Below are 20,327 nucleotides of genomic sequence, written 5' to 3' on the forward strand. Positions count from 1 at the left end.
ATTTAAAGATGTTCTGTATCCCCTTTTCCCTAAGCGGTGTAATCCGTAAGTGTTGTTCAAATGATAAAAACAAACAAGAGCAAACAAAAGCCCCACAGTGATGGCCTTGCCCTCATTGTAGCCATCTAGGCCCGTCTTTTCCCTGGAATGTAGGCCAGTATGCTTCCGTCTTCAACAACGCAGAACCAGGCAGCCAACACCCTGGTCTTGAGAGGCGGCCCTGGGGCCTGGGAACCTGCTGAGCTCCGTGCCAGCCTCCGCACGCCCACTTGCCAGTTGACCGGCCTCTTCTTGCTCCTGTGGGCGTCACAGAGATCTGGACAAGAGGGGCCTCACAGGGGCTGGCTGCCTGACTGGTGTGGAGATCTGAGGTTCCAAGTCCTAAGAGACACACGGAGGAAGGTCTGTCACCCAGGGTTACAAGGCAGGAGCCTGCATGGCCCAGCTGGAGCCCTAGGTCCTTCCCCAGATCATCTGCCTGCAGGAGGAGTCCAGGAAAGTCGGTCTGTTGGGCTTTGATTTCTAACTCGTGATGCACCCCCTTCTTTCTCCCGGTCAGCTCTGAAGGCTCTTCAAGCAGATTTGGGGCTTTCCTGGAGGGAGGGCCTTGCACACCCTGCAGGAGCTAAAGGGCAGCTGACATCCTGCAGGAGCCCTGACACTGAGCCTGCTGGAACACAGTCCTCCAGGGAAGCAAGCTGCCTTGAATGCCCAGAAGCCATAGATGCAGGCCAGCCCTTTCACACAGTAATTCCACGGCTGGGACTCTGCTCCACCCAAATGTAGTGGGGAAGTCTGCTAATACGGTGATGCATGCTGCCCCTAGCTTAGAATATCTAACTTTAAGGGATGCTGGGGTACAGCAGGTGAGGCCACCACCTTCCATGCCTGCATCCTGTATGAGTGCCAGTTGGAGTCCCAGCTGCTACCATTCTGATCCAGCTCCTCTAAGGGAAAGCAGTGGAAGACGGCCCAAGGCCTTGGGACCCTGCACTCAAATGGGAGACCAAGGAGAAGCCCCTGGCTTGCTACAGTTCAGCTCTGGCTTTTGCAGACACTTGGAGAGTGAACCAGCAGATAGAATATTTCTCTCTTTCTCTCTCTCGCTTCCCCTCCATTTCCTTTTCCTTTTCCCTGTCTCTTTAAATCTGCCTTTCAAATAAATACAATAAACTTCTTTTTACAATTCTATAATTAGTAAATATCCTAACAAAAATGAGGAGTGGTTAAACAATGACATATCCATTCAAAAGTGTATTATGAAACCACTGAAAAACGATGGGGAATGGCATGATATGATAGTAATAAGAATATTAAAGTCAGTGAGACCAATTTAGTTTTTTTTTTTTAATTATTTATTTTTATTGCAAATTCAGATATACAAAAGAGGAGGAAAGACAGAGAGGAAGATCTTCTATCTGTTGATTCTCTCCCCAAGTGTCTGCAATGGCTGGAGCTGAGCCAAACCAAAGCCAGGAGCCTTCTTCAGGTCTCCCATGTGGGTGCAGGGTCCCAAAGCTTTGGGCCGTCCTCATCTGCTTTCCCAGGCCACAAGCAGGGAGCTGGATGGGTAGTGGGGCTGCCGGGATTAGAACCGGTGCCCACATGGGATCCCAGCACGTTCAAGGCAAGGACTTTAGCCGCTAGGCCACTGGTCTAGGACCTAGAGACCCATTTAGTTTTGTTGGCTATTGTTCACACGCGCTGCTTTAGCTATCAGTCTCAGTTTTTCCATCTGTAAAATGGAGCTAATGACACTCATCTTGAAAATTGGAAACAAAGAAATTGTAGAGCCCCTGGTACCACAGCTAGCATACATGAACTGTGTGATAAATAGTTACTGTTGGTATAACTAAGGTTTGAAGATGTGTCACCATGGCTGGCATCGTGGCAGTGTCAGCGAAGCAGCCGCATCCCATATGAGTACCAGTTCAAGTCTGGGCTTCCTTGTGGCCCAGCCATCTTTAGGGGAGTGAGCCAGCAGGTGGAAGACCTCTGTAACTGCCTTTCAAATAAATATTTTTTTAAAAAGTATAACATGGAAAATACATCTGAAATCACATTGAAGAACCAAAAAATGCAAAAATTATTTGTTCATTAAGAAGATCTCAATTTTGCCAAACTATTGGGATACATAGGGAGAAAACTTTTGGAAGACAGACATCGAACGCTGAAAATGAGTTTTTGTTTTGTTTTTTGCATTTTTTTTTTCAGCAAACACTTTTTGTGTGGGATGTGTACCAGGCCAAGTGTGTCCTAGAGAGACGAAGAATAAAGACAGCGCCCTAAGGAGCCCACAGTCCCCGGCAGAGACGGGTCAGAGCCAACAGAGACAAGAGGAGAGAGGGCCGAAGGAAGGCCTCGGGGGAAGGACCTCAAAGAAACAGCTTCGGAGCTGACACGGCTGCACGTCGCCAGTCTCCTGAGAGCCGTGCCTTCTGTGAAGGAGGAGGTGAGTTCCTGACACGCAGCCTCACCGCAGGGAACGCACGGGTGGCAGGCGTGGACAGGAGCGGAGACAACGACATAAACTTTGCACCCCACACGCACCGACTCCTGCAGAGCCCCGGGCTGCCAAGCCAGCGACATGGGCACAGGAAGCCATTCTCTCTCACTATACTGGCTACTTCGACCAGTAGAGACCCTTCTAAGAGCTCCCAGGCCCAGAGGACCCTGGGACTTGTTCAGGGCAGAGCAGGCAGAAACCTGAGCTTGCCTAACTCTCCCCCTGCTTGCCCAGGTGTCCCCCACGCCTCAGGCTCACATGGGCTCCCCAGCCAGGCCACTCTCCTGCCTCAAACTCAGCCCCACATCTTCATAGCACAGGTGCCCCATTGTATTCATAACCAGGAGATCTAGGGCTGAATCACCGGCTTCAGCCACGTAAGCCCTTCCCCTTGAAACAAAACCAAACCAAGACACCCAGGCAGACCCGGCCGACCAGCCCTTGGTGTGTACTGGTTACAAAACCAAACCAAGACACCCGGGCAGACCCGGCCAGCCAGCCCTTGGTGTGTACTGGTTACAAGTGAGTTTGGCTCAAGCCCAGACTCACACAACGGAAGGTCAGTAAGAACTCTCCCAGGAGATGATGAAAACCTTGAGGTGGCTTTCCTGTGTGGTACGCTGGGATTCCAAGCTGCTTGAAATACGTTGTTGGGGACCCGACGACGTGGCCTAGTGGTTAAGGTCCTCACCTTGAACACACCGGGATCCCATATGGGCACCAGTTCTAATCCCGGCGGCTCCACTTCCCATCCAGCTCCCTGCTTGTGGCCTGGAAGGCAGTCGAGGACGGCCCTACACCTTGGGACCCTGCACCCGCGTGGGAGACCCAGAAGAAGTTCCTGGATCCTGGCTTCGGATCGGCACAGCATGGGCCGTTGCAGTCACTTTGGGAGTGAATGGACAGAAGATCTTCCTCTCTGTATATCTGACTTTCCAATAAAAATAAATAAATCTTTATAAAAAAAAGAAAGAAAGAAAGAAAGAAAGAAAGAAAGAAAGAAAGAAAGAAAGAAAGAAAGAAAGAAAGAAAGAAAGAAAGAAAGAAAGAAAGAAAGAAAGACGTTGTTGGCTCCAGAGCAGGCCACATTCTGAGGAGACCTGACCAGCAAGAAGCCATGCTGGAGAGGGGCGGAGAAGGCAAGACACTCTTCCATCTGCTGTTTTACTCCCAGGTGTCCACAATAGCTGGGGCTGGGCCAGGCGAAGGCCAAGAGCCAGGAACTTCTTCCACGTTTCCAGTGTGGGTGCAGGGCCCCGGGCACGTGGACCGTCCTCCACTGCCTTTCCAGTTGCATCAGCAGGGAGCTGGCTGGGACGGAGGTAGAACAGCCTGTGTACATGAACAGGCGCTCTGATGGCGCAAAACGCTGAAGGCGGCAGCTGAACCCACTCCACCACGATGCTCCTTCACACAAAATTTAAAGGTACGGGAACTGCTTCCTATCGAAGATGACACTTCCTATCAAAGGAACGTCCTTCAAAGAGCCAAGTGTTGGTTTACAGAATGTGAAGCCAAGGGTCGGGCCCATAGCTAACCAAAGGCATATCACTTCTCATGCTCAACCTGCAGGCAACAGGCAAACCTGGAGTCCATCTCCAGGGCAGCACCGTGAACTCCCACGGGCAGGGGATGCAGAGGGGGCAGCTGGACCCGTGAGCTGGGGGGAGTGTCTGGGTGCCACACTCAGACAGCACCCCAGCTGGGGCAGGGTGCAGAGGGGAGGCCGGGCAACAGCTGGGGTTCCCGGGAGAAAGACATTGCTAAGATAAAGGGGGCTGCAGTCGGCCGGCCTGAGGTCTTGCCCGCGCTCTAAGAGTGAGCTTCTCAATCAACCATTTCTTCAGAACGGCCTTTTCTTGCATGCCCCGGCAGCTTGCACCCACTCCGTTAGGGCAGGGAGCCGAGGAGCTTCAGTCCAACCAAGTTCTCCCAAGACAGAACTGAAGATCAACAGGGACTAACAATTAAAAAAAAAAAAAAAAAAAGCAAAACACCTACAGGCCCTTAAGCCTGCAAGACCAGGGCTCTGGAAGCCGTGGCAGCCCCGCAGCGCGCAGCCACAGACGCGGGAACAGAGGGCTGAGCTCCACCCAAACCGGGGTACGAATCCGGCCCCGCCTCTCCCGAGCTGCGTGTTTCTAAGGTGGGTGGACCATCCTCTTTGGGTCTCCGTTGCCTAGGAAATAAAGCCTTAGCCATCAGGACGAGAGCAGCAGGCACCTGGGGGCTTCCTGGGGCCGCTGAGGGCCAGCAAGGGGCGCGAGAAGCCAGCAGGGGGGTCGGCCGCAGGACGGAGGGCGCCGGCGGCTTCCCGGGTCCCAGCCTCTCTGACCACCGGGCACTTGCCTCGCCCAGGGGGGCGGGCGGCGGCGGTGCGCCCACCCTCGGCGGCTTTCCAAGCGGAGGAAGCCTCTTGGGGAAACTGAGTCCGGGCAGGAGGCGACCGTTCGCAGCGCGCCCCTCCCCCCGCCCGGCGAGGGTGGCCCCACGCAGGGAAGACGCGCGGCTCCTTTTGTCTGCAGCGTGCCCGCCGCTCCCCGCCCCCTCCCCTGCCCCCGCCGGGAGCGGCGCGGCCGCGGCTGCCACGGCTGGGAGGCTGCGCGCCGCACGGGCGGGCGCGCGGCGATGGCCACGGCCATGGCGCTGGCGCGGGGCGGGCGGCGGCGGCGCGCGGCGCGGGGCTCGGGCTGACTGCGGGGCCGGCGCGGATGGCGGGCGGCGCGGGCTGGGCGGGCGCCCCCGCGGCTCTGCTGCGCTCCGTGCGCCGCCTGCGCGAGGTGTTCGAGGTGTGCGGCCGCGACCCCGACGGCTTCCTGCGCGTGGAGCGCGTGGCGGCGCTCGGCCTGCGCTTCGGCCAAGGCGAAGAGGTAAGGAGGCGGCGGCCCCGCTCGGGCCTCGGGCTGCCTTCCCCGCGTCCTCTCCCCTCCCCCCCGGCTGCTCCCCAAACTCCACGGTCCCCCTGAATTTCTTGTGGCGGGGAGACCCAGCGGGTGCCGACCTTTCTCTCCGCCCGAGCTGAGCGCCTGGAGGCCGGGCTGCCTCACGCCCGGCTCGGACTCCGGCTACAACCCGCACGGCCACGAGTCACGCCCAGGTGGCCTCCTGCTCAGCCTGCCCTCCCCCCCGGCCGTGCGGGTTTGTGCGAGCGGTGTGCAGACGCAGTTGGTGTCTGACCGGGAAGCGGCTGCCGGGATCTGGCCGCAGGTCCCCACCCCGCGCTGCGGGCGGCCGACCCAGCCGCAGTGTCTGCGTGCGCCGCTGGGCCTAGCCCAGGGGCAGAGGGACCAGCCTTGGCCCCCAGCCTTGCTGCGCCCGCCCTGCGTAGAGCCCAGAGGGGGAGATATCCACTTGCAACCCGCCTGGATTCTGAGCCAGGTGCTTGCTCGCCTCCCGGGCAAGCTCGGACGGGCAGGCCTGGCTGGTAATTGGCGGTGGTGGCTGCCGCAGGCCTGTCAGAGCCAAACTCCGAGATGGTGCTGAGCAATGTTTTCTTGCAGTGAGGCCATTTGTTTACGGGAAAGCAGGACTGGTGTGCACCGATGACAGCGACCAGATTGCCCGTGGGTGGACAGAGTAACCTCGGCAAAGGCCTCATTAGCACTGGGCCCGGTGACCGTGTCTTTGGGGAGGGCAGGAAGGGTACTGTCCACTCTGATATGGTCAGCTTTCAAGGCCACCTGAGACCTCGGGCCCTGCCAGGGGAGCCTGGGTCCTTCGACCTCAAGCTGGAGGTCATCCCAGGAGACCCTCATCCCAGGACAGATGGGTCCAGACCTGTCACTTTAAAAAAAAAATGTCATCACTTGAAAGGCAGAAGGAGACTGTCCATCCTCTGGCTCACTCCCCAAATGTTTACAACATCCAGGACCTGGACAGACTGAAGCCAGAATCCCAAAACTCCATGTAGGTGGCAGGGGTCCAAGTAGGCATTGGCCATCCTCAACTACTTCCCAGGTGCCTTAGCGAGAAGCCAGATCAGAAACAAAGCAGGCAAGTGCTCACTCAAAAGAGCACTCCAGATGGGATGCAGCTGTCCCGAGTGGTGGCTTAGCCTGCTGTGCCACTGTGCTCATCCCAGGCCTGGTGTGAGAAAAGCTGGCGATAGCCAGGTAGACCTGTGGCTCCCCCACTACCTGTCAGGTGGGAGGTGACAGACCAGCCCCTCTCTGTGGGTACCTGGGCATGTGTGGGGACCTAGTCGAAGAGGGTGGGGCAGGTGTCAGGTGCAGCAATGCAGGTCCCCATCCCAGGAGGCCGCAGCTGCCTGCTTGGAGCCCGCGCTCCTCTCTGCAGGGTCTTGCCCAGGGCTGTCCCTACCCCACCAAGACTCTTGTCCTTCTACAAGGGTGAGCCAAGACCCTCTGTGGCAGACGAACAGCCCCTTCCCAGCAGGACGTGAGCTGCGGGTGGAGTGGAGCTGAAAGCTGCCCAGCTCAAGCTGAGCCTTGCAGGTCCAGAACCCCAGAGCCCCAGCACTGGGGAGAAGGCTGCCAGCCTCAGCCGGTGTCCCCTCAAGCTTGCCCTTCTTCTCCCAAGGTGGGCTGCCCTGCAGCAAGAACCTTCTCCCTCCCACACTCTGGAGCTGGACCTGTAAGCCATGTTAGTCGCCACACTTGTGCACAAGGCCGTGCATGGGTCTCCCTTCCATGTGGCAGCCTTTCAGCATGTGAAAACCACATTCCTGCCCCTTCACGCCTTCCCACCCACTCCTGCCCGTCTTCCCTCCTGATTGCCTCCGTACCAGCCTGAATCTGCTGTTTGCTCACTTTTGGTGCCAGCCACATGCGACATCCCCCCCCCCCACGACCTTCGCAGCCCTACCATGTGACAGGTGCCCACAGGTGGCTCAGACTGGGCCTGCACTTTCTAGTTTTACTTTTTTTTTTTTTTTTTTTTTTTTAATTATTTTCATCAATTCCTTTGCTGGTAACACGTCCATGTCTTCATCTCGTATCGTCGATATTGATAATGGCTTTTGGCCCTTGTTTGGTGGGGTGCTGGCTCTTTCATCTGGAGCACAACTCTTTCTGGTGGTTTTTCCCATTGCGTTGGTGTATTCTGGTGGGGCAAATGGACCCGTGTGTTGAGGGGCCGTCAGATGCTTTCCTGTAGAGATTGGAGCCTGCAGGCGTGGTGTTGCCAGGCGTGGTAGTTTTCAAGGCACCGTTGGTGCGTTCTCAGGGCCCGGGGCTGTAGAGCACCACCTTGGGGGCCCAGTGGATTCCAGGCACACTCTGGGCACCTCTTCTACAGGTGTGACACCCCAGGGCGTGGAGGGATGGAGGCGCTCTCTGGGTGTGCCCCCTGCACGGGAATCCACAGGGCTTAGAAGGTTTTATGTGCTTTCTCCCTGCGTTCTCCGTGTCAGGGACTGCAGGGTCTTTCAGAGCCCACCTGGTGCGTCTCCCACACACGGGACTGTGGGTGGGCCTGCACTTTCAAGGGGGCTTCTGGTCATGAGTCCCCCACCCCAGGTCTGCTTGAGACACTTCTGTCTTACATAATTACAGGAGCAGGCTATGCATACCATGGGAGAGTCGTGAGCTGGACAAGAGGTAACACGCTTCCCCTCTTCCAGGGAGTCCGTTGTGACACTCTGGGCAGATCCTTCCGGAGCTGCTTCTATGCCTCTGCCTCTGTGTAGATTTCCTGCATAAAATGAGCTCATGCCGTGCATACTGTTTTGTAACCTAATTTCTGTTCCAGGAAATGATCATTATTTTTCTGCTTCAGTACATTTTCATCTGATTTAATATGCAGACCTTTTGCAGATTTCCCCCATCTGACCTCAAAACGTCCACTTGCACTGTTGTGTTTTAAACCATGCTGCTCTTTGGGAAAGTGTGGCGTGGCTGGCTGCCGGGCCCTCCGGACTCACTGATCCTAACACAATTGCTTGTTTTAGAAATCTTGCCCTGTTGAGATCAGGCCTGTGTGTCAATGGTTTCTTGAATCTCAGCCTACATTACCTGACTCATGCCTATTAAATTTCACCTTGTTCATGTCACGCCAGTGGATCAGCTCTGAGAGAGAATGGAAGGAACTCCCTCTGTCACCTCTAGATACAGCCTGGCCTGGGGCTGGAGAGGCTGCAGCTGACTCCGGCTGACTCCTGGACGGGAAGGCAGGGCAGGACCACGGACAGGGCCCTGAGGCGCTTGCAGGGGCGGGTCTGTGTCCCTGAACTGCAAGCCAAATTCCCAGGAGTGTGGCTTCCAACACAGGCGTGTGGCTACCCCTCGGCAGGGCCCCCTGCTGTCCCTGTTTTGTTTGCTAAAAGAGCAGGACGTAGGTTTTTCAGCCCATGAATACTGCAGGCAGGGTGGGGGAAGAGGGCAACATCGTTTATTAGATATGGGGTTTAGTGTCACATTGTAGCAGCTATTCCCAAAACACCAAGGACACGGGGACCAAATGCTTTGCAAAATCCGACATATGCTGGGTGGTAGAGCATGCTATAAATACCCCCTGAGACCATAGTTTTGAATCAGTGTGTGCTTAAGTCAATGAAGAGTTGAGGACGGAGGAAATACAGGACAATCTGCCATGAGGGAAAATGTAAATAGTGTATGTGGATGGTTCCGGTGACCAGGAGGAGAAGCTCCAGTCGCCAGCCCCTCAGGAGGTGTGCATCCCCTCTAACGACACAGTATGGGCAGCGGGGAAGGGGCCTGACCGTGGTGAGAACCCGTCGTGTCTCAGGAGGCTGGCACTGTCAGCATCAGCACTGGTGACTCAAGTGAACGTGGACTTCACCCGGCATCTTCTTCCCAAACCTGTCAACATAGACTAGTCTTTTTTTTTTTTTTTTTTAAGCGTTATTTATTTGGGCCTGACAAGATAGCTTCGTGGCTAAATCCTCTCCTCGCAAATGCTGGGATCCCATATGGGCACTGATTCATGTCCTGTATGTTCCACTCCCCATCCAGTTCCCTGCTTGTGGCCTGGGAAAGCAGAGGATGGCCTAAAGCCTTGGGGCCCTGCACCTGTGTGGGAGACCGGGAGGAAGTTCCAGGCTCCTGGCTTCAGATCGGCTCAGCTCTGGCTGTTGCAGCAACTTGGCCAGTGAACCAGCATATAGCAGATCTTTCTCTCTTGTCTCTGCTTCTCTCTGTAAGTCTGTCTTTCCAATAAAAATAAATAACTTTTAAAAAAAAAGGTGTTATTTATTTGAAAGACAGTGTTACACAGGGGGTCAGGAAGAAAGATTTCCCATCTGCTGGATCACTCCCCTGATGGCTGGGCTGGGCCAGGCCAGAGCCAGGAGCTGAGAGCCTCTTCCAGGTCTCCCAGGTGGGTGGCAGAGGCCCAGTTATTTTGGCCATCTTGTGCTGCTTTCTCAGGTGCGCTAGCAAGGAGCTGGATCGGAAGTAGAGTAGCTGGAACTCCAGCTGGCACCCACATGGGATGCTGGCATCACGGGTAGTGGCTAAACGCACCATGCCACAGCACTGTCCCGCCTAAGCTCCCCCCATGCATCCCACACGATGCTTGGTTAGTCCTCCACAAAGTCCTCAAGCTCACCTCAGAGGAGTAAAGGCACGGACTGTCCCAGCCTAGGGGAGCCCAAGGAGACAAGCTAAGCAGTACGTGGTGTCCCAGGTAGGACGCTGGCACAAGATGACACTAGGAAAAACCAGAAGGTGTGAGTGGGGGGCTAACGTTCTCCGTGGTGGGACTTCAGAAGGTTCATGGAGAATTGCACTAAAAGATGCATTCCTTTGACGCAAAAAACCCTTTGAGACCGTGCCAGGTTTTCCATCAAATCATGGCTCATGAACTTTGTGTTCGTGAACACAAACACCAGAGCAAACCTGTCGTGTAATCCCACTCTCCAGAGCCCGTGGGACGTGCCCTCAGCATGTTAGTTTGGTCTGTGATATTCCCCTAATTATTGAAAAAAAAAAAAAAAGGAGACAGCAGGATTTGATAGAGACATCCCCTTTAAGGGAAACAGAGACTGGGAGAGGGATGCATTGTCCTAACCTTGAACATCTGCTCTTAGAATGCAGTGGAACAAAACAGTGACAATGGGCCTGGCGTGGTAGCCTAGCAGCTAACATTCTTGCCTTGCACACCTGGGATCCCATATGAGTACCAGTTCTAATCCCAGCAGCCCCACTTCCCAGCCAACTTCCTGCTTGGAACCTGAGAAAGCAGTGGAGGACAGCCCAAAGCCTTGGGGCCCTGAACCAGTATGGGAAACCTGAAAGAAGTTTTGGATCAGCGCAGCTCCGGCCGTTGTGTTCACTTGGGGAGTGAATCACTGGACAGAAGATCTTTCTGTCTCTCCTCCTCTATGTATATCTGACTTTCCAATAAAAATAGATAAATCTTAAAAGCAAACAAAAAACCAAAACAACTGTGACAAATAGAAGTGACAGCTCAGTTCCCGTCAGCTGTCTGGCTTTCTTCTCCCGATCCTCGCTAGGCCTTGATTTATTCATCCACAGAATGGGGTGGTCACAGTCCCCAGCACCAGGGTTATTGTGGAGCTGCTTCCGTGCCCCATACCTGGTGCAGTGCAGTGTCAGACATTGCTGCTCCAGTGGTTGTCGTTTTCTGAACACATGCATGCATCTTTAAGAAGTTGCTCTGGGCTGGTGTGTTCCTGGAAATTGGAGCCTTTCAGTTTGGAGCTCATCCTTGCCAGAAAAATCAGAACTAAAGCAGCCAAGGTGGTGCGTGCCGCCCATTGGCGCAGCACCCCTTCCCCGGGCCCGGTCCTCTGGCCCCCTCTACGTGCTGGGGAGATGCCTGAGCACCAGTGACCCGGAGAGCAGCCTGTCGCATCCCCCTTCCTTGCAGCTGGATGCAGCTGGGCGCGTGGGCCTCCTGGTTCACGTGCAGAGAGGTGTGGCCACGATCCTGACTGGGCTCCCTGAGACTGCTGGGCGCAGCAAGGGGAATGCCTGTGCCGCTTAGGCTGAGCCTGGATATCTGGAGTGGCACAGGGGTGGCTGCTCTGGTGGACTAAATCTTGTGGCTAAACCTCGCTGAGGGACAGTCATTCCCAGCCTTGCAGTTCCCCTGAGGAAGGAAGGCCGAGGTCAGGGTGGAGCAGCTTGCGAGGGGGACCCAAACAGGGGGCTGGGGTCAGTGCCTCTATGTGGGCATGCAGGACCAGAACAATGTAGAACTGAAGCTGGGTTCGACTTGTGAGCATGGGTGTTAGGGGAGACGCCTGTGTCCCCCACATCTGTGGCTAGAGGAAAGGCCAGCAGGGATGGTGGGGACTGTTCCCTGGGGGCAGTGGGAAGACCTAGGCAGCCCAGGGCATGTGTGTGTTTCAAAATCCTGGATGGGTTAGTGGGGGACCCTCTGGAGACCGTGATGAGAGAGGAAGAGAGGCTGGAGCAGTGGCACAGGGACCCTAAAGGCCTGCACAACCACGGGCGCTCCCAACTGGGTGGCAGATTTGGGGAGCTCTTTTGAGAACAGCCCTCTATGGACCCTATTCTAACGGGACCACAGTGACAAGGGGCAAAGCTGGCAAAAGAAGAGAACGGGGTTAGGTCCTGGCAGGAAAGGGGCAACGGGATGACGGCGGGGGGCAGGACAGGGGTGACCCCAGAGAGACCTGCAATCCATTGGGGACAAGGAGGGATGAGGATGGGCTGGTCAGGAGAGCCCGCCAGGTCTCGGCCCCCTGTCAGACTCCTGAATCGCCAGGGCAAAACCTCACTGACAGACAGGGGCTCCCACGAGGGAGGCAGGATAGCACTGGGGGTGGGGAGCTTGGTAGGGGACCCTCATTGTCCCTGCCCAGCTGGTGGAGGTACAGAGGGTATGGGAGAGATAACCAGACTCCCAGGAGGAAGGATGGGTGGGCGGAAGAGAAGGCCCGGGCCAGGTAGATGAGTCCTGCCTGCTCCCCGGGGTGCGGACAGGATCCTAAGGGTCCAAGGGGTGGAGAAAGCCAGTGCTGGGCAGGTCGTCCAGGGAAACGGGTGTGGATCGGGGGCCAGTGCTCCTGGCAGGCACCAGAGGCAGGAATACAGCCCCTCCAGGCGGGGACACCGCGCCTGGCTCTGTTGGTGTGAGGGTTGTAGCGGGAGAGGGTCCTGCCTCAGCCGTGCAGTGTGTGCTGGGGTCCGCAAGCAGATGCAGAAGAGAGCTTGACAGCTGGCAGGGACTGGCGGCAGGTCTGCGCCGGCGCAGAGGGCAAGGCCACTGGCGTGCAGTGCGTGTGCATTCGTCGCCCCAGCCAACGTCACGGAGGGAGATCTTGAATCCTTTATTCTATTTTAGCTTCACTTTGAGGGGCAGGCATTGTGCTGCTGTTGGTTAAGCCGCTGCCTGTGACCCCTCCCCGCCTCCTGTTACTGTTGGAGACTGGCTGTACTTCTGAGCCAGCTTCCTGCAAGTGTACCCGCGAAGGCCCTGGCTGCTGTATGCACTTAGGGAAAAAATAAGCAGAAAGAAGTGTGTGTGCTCTCTCTGTCTTTCAGACATACCACTTAAAAAAAAAAAGATTTATTTTTATCGCAAAGTCAGATATACAAGAGAGGAGAAGGGAGAGAGGAAGATCCTCCATCAGTTGATTCACTCCCCAAGTGACCACAATGGCTGGAGCTGAGCTGATCTGAAGCCAGGAGCCAGGAGTCTTTTCCAGGTCTCCCACACAGGAGCAGGGTCCCAAAGGTTTGGGCTGTCCTTGACTGCTTTCCCAGGCCACAAGCAGGGAGCTGGAAGGGAAGCAGAGCTGTCGGGATTAGAACCACCGCTCATATGGGATCTCAGCATGTTGAAGGCGAGGACTTTAGCCACTAGGCTACTGTGTCGGGCCCAGATCAATCTTTTTGAAAAGCAATTATTTGAAGTATTGGAGAGGCAGAGAGACAGACAGATTTTCCTTCTGCTAATTCACTCTTTTTTTTTTAAAGATTTATTTTTATTATTTTTTTATTGGAAAGGCAGATATACAGAGAGGAGAGACAGAGAGGAAGATCTTCCGTCCGATGATTCACTCCCTAAGTGAGCGCAACGGCCCATGCTATGCATCCGAAGCCAGGAGACTCTTCCGGGTCTCCCACGCGGGTGCAGGGTCCCAAAGCTTTGGGCTGTCCTCCACTGCTCTCCCGGGCCACAGGCAGGGAGCTGGAAGGGAAGCGGGGCTGCCGGGATTAGAACTGGTACTCATATGGGATCCTGGGCGTGCAAGGCGAGGACTTAACCACTTGCGCCACCGCGCCGGGCCCTGCTAATTCACTCTTAAATGCCTGCAGCAGCTGGGGTTGGGCCAGCTGGGAGCCAAGAGCTTCATCCAGGGATCCAAGGACCTGAACCTCACTGTTGCCTCCTGGGGTACACATTAGCAGGAAGCTGGAGTCAGGAGCCGAAGGGACTCAAACGGGAGCACAGTGACACGGGGTGCTGCCTGGCAAAGGGAGTGGCAGTGCAGAAGGGGCAGGGTGTTCAAAACAGAGCTGATGGGAAGTGGACAGTGAGACAGATGTGGAGCTAGGCTGCAGGGAGGGCAGAGCAGGGAGGAGCAGGAGTTCCACCTGGGACGCCCGCCAGGGGCGCATGTGGAGCCAGAAGTGGCAGAAGGAGGCACCCTTGCTCGGTTCCTCCCAGCTGACCCGTCGCTCTCCCTCTCCATTGCCTGCTCCCTGGGATCTCAGACGTCGCTGTCCACCACGGAGCACTTTACATGCGGGCGGTGCAAGGAAGCCAGCTCGGCTGCGACTTAGCCGCCACACCCCTGCCAGGCTCACATAGGGCTTCTTGCCTTGAGGGGCGCAGCCCCGTCTCGCCCACTTCTTTCAGGGTGCCACCGCTCCTGTGCAGCCCCTCAGTTGAAGACCCAGCTTTTGCCTCCCCCTGTGCAGGTGCAAACTGGCTGGAGCCAGCACAAACTACCGGGCTGTGCTTCTGGCATGACTGCTAGCAGTGCTTGGCGTCTCCGCCCTCAACTGGTAAACCGACGGCTCTTCTGCCCTCCTGCCCCTGGCAGTCTGCCCTGCTCCAGCATCTTTGAAACCCACGCATAGTTTCCTACGCACCCTCTGAAGACCCTCGTGTGCGTGTGTGTGTGTGTGTGTGCGTGCGTGTGTGTGTGCGTGTGTGTGTGTGTGTGTGTGCGCGTGTGTGTGTGCGTGCGTGTGTGTGCGCGCGCGCGTGTGTGTGTGTGTTGGCATACTTCACATTAGCATCTTTTCTTACGGCCACCTGCTATGTGAGCTGGGCAGGTGTCCTGGCTACCCTGAGCTTCAGAGTGCACCTGCTATTCTCTGGTCACAGGACTCCCTGATGCAATGGCCGGGACCTTCTCCTGGGGCCACTAGTGGGTTTCCATGGGCAGAAGGAGCTGGCATGGCATGGAGCTGGCTAGCTGCCTTTGTATCTTACTCCACCCTCCAGCAACTATGAGATGCCGGAGAGGTAATGACTGGGCCGTCGTCCCTCAGTAAGAGGAGGAGCTGGGATTTGAACCCAGGTCTTGTTCTAGAGCTGCCTCCTGAGCTGCTCACTGTTGGTAGTTTTAGGTTCGTCAGAAGGAAGGGAAAGGGGAAAAAGATCCCCTTCTGAGTTTCAGAAATCCAACATTGGGAAATCTCGTATCAGAGGCTCATCTGGCTTTCTGGGCCTGGGTGGTCTGGGTCAGGGGTCAGAGGGTGGAGCAGAAGTAGGTCTGTGTTGAGCAGGATGGGCAGGCACTGCCCTGAGCCCTCCATGGTCCTCAGGCTGGCCCTTCCCTGTCCTGTGTCCTGGCTGATGGCTGCTGAGCAAGGCAGCAGGTGGCAGCAAGTGGCATGGTGTTAGGGTGGGGCCTACACCTTGATTTCTGAAGCCACTCCGCCTCCTAGCGGACGGTGACATGTGTTAGCTGCAGGTGCTTGTGTCACAGGTCCTGGGAGGGGCCAGCGCTGCACGCGCTGATTGTTCTGTGTTGCAGAACAGCCTGGAACCTGGGTCACCTTTCCAGCCCCTCCCCTTCCCAGGCTGATGCCACAGGTTTTTCTTGCTCCAACTGGCCTTGGCTCGCTCTTGTTCCTGTCCTCCCCCACCCCATGCCAGCTCTGATGTTCCTTTTAGACCAGCGGCTGGGAGCCAGGGCCCTGTGTCAGGCATGCCTGGCTGGAGACTCACCGCTTGCAGTGAGGGGCTGTTGGATTTCTCTGTGCCTCCTCAATCTGCTCATCTGTAAGGTGGGGATGTTAGCAAACATGCACTGAACACCTAACCCCGCACCCATGTGGGTGTCGCTGTCCCCAGGGATTCTAGGGTTCGGAAGGGGGCTGTTCATTCCCAGCCTTTTGTAACGTTTCCTGAGCTCCTGCCCAGGCAGTGGGGCAGGGGGACACACAGAGGGAGAAGACAGGAACTCTCTGAGGGAGCCCCCAGTCCTGGGGAGGCACAGTAGGACAGACGTCCTTTATGAGCATTTCATTAAAGAAAATTTTATTGGGCCCGGCTGCATGGCCTAGTTGCTAAAGTCCTCGCCTTGAACGCGCCGGGATCCCATATGGGCGCCCGTTCTAATCCTGGCAGCTCCACTTCCCATCCAGCTCCCTGCTTGTGGCCTAGAAAAACAGTCGAGGATGGCCCAAAGCTTTGGGACCCTGCACCTGTGTGGGAGACCTGGAAGAAGCTCCTGGCTCCTGGCTTTGGATCGGCATAGCATCGGCCGTTGCGCTCACTTGGGGAGTGAATCATCGGACGGAAGATCTTCCTCTCTGTCTCTCCTCTCTGTATATCTGACTTTCCAATAAATAAGTAAATATTAAAAATTTATTTATTTTTATTGGAAAGGCAGATTTACAGAGAGAATGAGAGACAGAGAGGAAGATCTTGTGTCTGCTATTCACTCCTCAAATGGCCACAATGTCTGGAGCTAAGCTGATTTGTAGCCAGGAGCTTTTCCAGGTCTCCCACATGGGTGCAGGGTCCCGAGGCTTTGGGCTGTCCTCCTCTGCTTTCCCAGGCCACAGGCAGGGAGCTGGATGGAAAGTAGAGCAGCCAGAACACAAAATGGTGCCCATATGGAATCCCAGTGCTTGGAGGTGGAGAATCAGCTCATTGAGCCATCATGCCCGCCCCAAGCATTTTATTTTTTATTGACAAATGATTGCACGTCCCTGAGGTGCAGGGGGATGTGCAATCTGCAAGTCAAACTCGTTCACAAAGCTGTCAGCTCATGTGCAACCTCTCATTTGTCTTCGGTGAGAACGTTTGAAATCTACCCTCCTGGCAACTTGAGAGCGAGAATCGCCTTTTTGTAGGGAGATTTTTGGGGGCAGCTGCTCTTGATTTTGAAAAAAAATAAAGTCATGTGCAGATAGTGTTGGAGATGTAGAAACTGCAGCAACTTTATAGGAAAAGAAAGCTGAGGAGTACCAGTCCCGATGTCCCAACCTTAACGATCCATGCCCTGACCCAGCTATGGGCGTGATCTGGGGATGTGAGCCCCGTGCACCTCCTGTCCTCGCCCACATCATTGGCACAGGGTCACCCTTGGCACCAGCATGTACACGGTGTTCTGTGCTGCCCAGCCTGACCTTCTAGCAGCCTCCTCTGCAGTGCCCAGGGCCAGAGTGTGCCCCCATCGATGCCCTGTAGAGGGTAGACAGACTTGGGGGAGGGTCTGGAGCCGTGATTAGTGCTGAGAGCCTGAGGGACAGGTCCCGCAGACCCCATGTGTAATCCCGCCTGTGCCCTGAGCCTTGTTCCCAGCCGGGGTACTGACCTCACATGTGAGCGCCTCAGAACCACCGGGAGCCACTGCATGGGTGGAGTCCAGGGTCTCGCCTAGGCGGTGGCATGCAGACTGCGGCCACCTGTTCTGAGTCCCTCTGCAGCTTCTGTTCTCCAACCCTTGCTTGCTGCACCAGCCTCACAGCCTCCCGGTCAAGGCCAGCGTTCGTCTGCATTTGTTTCTGCTAGTGGGACAGGTGTGTAATGGGATGTCAGGATTGTTTAATTTTTCATTTTTAATTGGCAATGAGACTGTTCATTTCCATTTAATGTGGGTATTTCTGCAAAGCATGGCTGTATCCTTCTTTTTGAGCCACTGACCAAGGGAAATTTCTGTATTGATCTATTTGAAGTCAGTTGATTCAGAAGCAAGGCTGCTTTTGACTTTGTTGTGCTCTGTGGCTTTACTTTGGCGTTTGTTTCAACATTTGAGTGTCTCAGTGGCAGCACAGCTTTCTTCTGTGTGTTCCTATTTCTGTAGTAGTAAGAAGCGCACCTTTCTTTTGCACTCTGCAACTCCTAAATGCATGTAGCTTTTTAAAAAGCTTTTTATAGGATTTTCTTTTATTTATTTGAAAGGTAGAGAAGGAGAGGGCAAAGAGAGAGAGAGATTTTTATATCAACTGGTTCGTTCCCAGAACAGTTGCAGCAGCCAGGGGTGGATTAGACCGAAGCCAGGAATCAGGAGCTCCTTCTAGTGTCCCACAGGGCTGACAGGGTCCTGCAGGCGCGTGAGCCTTCGAGTGCTGCCTCCCAGGCTCCTGAGCTGGAGTGGAAGCGGCAAGCCTCAATCCAGCGCTGTGGTCTGGGGTGCTGGTGTGACGAGCAGCAGCTCAACCCTCTGTGCCATTACGCTGGCTGAGCAAAACACTGAGCTTCCATCCCCTGGAATTGACCGTGGGACTCATTCATCATTCAGTTCTGTTAATATTTCAAAGTTGTTTGTGAATCAGACTCAAGCCAGGTGCTTGGAGCTCCAGCTGGGTCTCCCACAGGGGCAGCCGTAACTTGGGTGCTCGGGTCATTGTCTGCTGCCCCCACCCCCGGGGTGCACCTTAGCAGGAAGCTGGAATTCGAAGAGGAGCCAAGACTTGAACCTGGCACCGTGAAACAGGGGTCTCCAGCAGATGCCTAACCTCTGGGCCGATGCCCACACCACTCCGCCCTTTCCTGAGCACTGCTGGGCTGCTGGCTCCCCTCAATCCCCTGCGCTAGAGTGACAGCCAGTTCTTTTCCCTATTTGTTCTGATGTTCAGAGATTGTGTCTCTGAATCAATATTACAACATCTTAAAAGACATTTATTTTTATTTGAGAGGCAGGTTTTATATATAGAGAAGGAGAGAAGTCTTTCATTTGCTGATTCACTTCCCAGATGGCCTCAATGGCCAGAGCTTAGCTGATCTGAAACCAGAGGCCAGAAGCTTCTTTTCTAGCTTTCCCACAAGGGTGCAGGAGCCCAAGGACTTGGGCCATTCTCCTCTGCTTTCCTAGGTCATAGCAGGGAGCTGGATTGCAAGTGGAACAGCTGGAATGCGAACCAGTGCCCGTTTGACTTGCCAGCGCTACAAGCAGAGGATTAGCCTGTTATACCAGTGCACCAGCTCCTATAGCATTTTAATAATTATTGCTTGGAGTAATGTATTTTAAAATTGAGACAACTATAATTGCAGAGGGCTGGGGGTGCGGGTAGGGGAGTGATGCAGTAGGTTAAATTATCGCCTGTGACATGGCATCCCCTATGGATGTCAGTTCAAGTCCCAGCTGTTCCTCTTCTGATCCAGCTCCCAAATAATGCACTGGGAAAGTAGCCAAAGCTCTCCCGAGCACCTGGGCCCTGCATCCATGGGGAAGACCTGGGTGGAGTTCCAGGCTCCTGCCTTAGGCCTGGCCCCCCAGCCTGCTATCTGGGGAGTGAACCGGCGGGTGGAAGAGCTCCTCCTGTCCCTTCCTGTCATTCGCCTTTCAGATGAATAAGGGAATATGGCTCTCTTGGTCCTGTGCTTCCATTGCTCTGGCACTCTGACTCTTGGCCGTCCCAGGACAGGTGTCCCCTGAGCATGGCCCCTGGGTGTCTGTATTCCTCATCTCCTCTTCACTGCTTGGGCGGGACAGTAAAGACAGCAATGCTAAGATGCTTTGTGTTTCTGATTTGTGTAGTATCAGGAGTTCCAGGAGAGGTGAGGCCTAGCAGCAGTAGAAGGTGGGCAGAGAAGCCAGGGAAAGGTGAATGTCTGCAGCTCTGTACGTGCTTTCAGGTTGACCATTGCATGTCTGTTAGCTTATACTTATATTATACTCTTAATTTACAGTGTTGGGGAAGCTGGGACACAGGTCTTCAGCTTAATGGATGGACTTCAGGGTAATGATCGTTTGTTTCTCTTGGAGTTACAGTTGCTTGGATTGCCATAAGGACCTTTGATTTGCTATTTCTACCAGGAGCTGTTATCACCAAGCTTGGTTAATGAAGACCCCTGTAGTATAACTTAGACATGTCTGGAGTGATCTTGCTCACAGCCCGCAACAGGAATAGAGTGCCTATGCTTCTTCATGTGTGTCTTGAAAAATGTGAAATGTACTCTTCTTAAAACATTTTAAATTAGAGAGCAAGTTATCATTTTGATTAAATGTAATTTGGGATAAAAAAGTAAATGTTTTATTATAAAAAAAAATAAGGGAATATGGAAAAAAGTCCTTAAAAATACTCTCTGATATTCTTCGTTATAGATCTTAACGTATGTAACACATTTTTTTCAGGGGCTTTATTGCTGTTGTGTTTAATCTGTTCAACGGGAAAGGGTTACCATCTCCAGTATCTATTTAATCCTCCCAACAGGAACAAAATATTAACATCAAAAATTAATGCCTTACAATAGGACTAAATTAATGTTTAATATTTAATGTGTTTTGTTACTATGGAGGAGGAGATTCTTGCCCCTTGATGCTTGCTGTTGTGGCTGCACGTCCCTGGCGTAGCAGAGTGCCCCGACCTTTGTTGATTTATCTCCTATCTCACCATGGGCATGAACTCATGTATCATTTCTAGTAATTTTCTGGCTGGCTCCTTCACCTTTGCTAGGCTATCACATCCTTTTCAAAAGTAATCATTTTGTTCTGTCC

At 54.5% G+C, this 20,327-nt stretch overlaps 1 protein-coding gene across 1 annotated transcript in view; it reads left to right on the forward strand.

Annotated features, from left to right (window-relative positions):
* Window positions 1-5,192: 5,192 nt before the first annotated feature.
* Window positions 5,193-20,327, forward strand: part of RAB11FIP4 (RAB11 family interacting protein 4) — a 92,642-nt gene continuing 77,507 nt past the window's right edge. Inside the window, exon 1 of the mRNA XM_041001048.1 lies at window positions 5,193-5,376. Coding sequence (XP_040856982.1) covers window positions 5,218-5,376 — 159 coding nt within the window. The 5' untranslated portion in view covers window positions 5,193-5,217. The remainder of the gene's footprint in view (window positions 5,377-20,327) is intronic.

Source organism: Ochotona curzoniae, unplaced genomic scaffold, assembly GCF_017591425.1.
Source record: "Ochotona curzoniae isolate NIBS_2020 unplaced genomic scaffold, NIBS_Ocur_1.0 scaffold_2453, whole genome shotgun sequence".
Taxonomy (NCBI): domain Eukaryota; kingdom Metazoa; phylum Chordata; class Mammalia; order Lagomorpha; family Ochotonidae; genus Ochotona; species Ochotona curzoniae.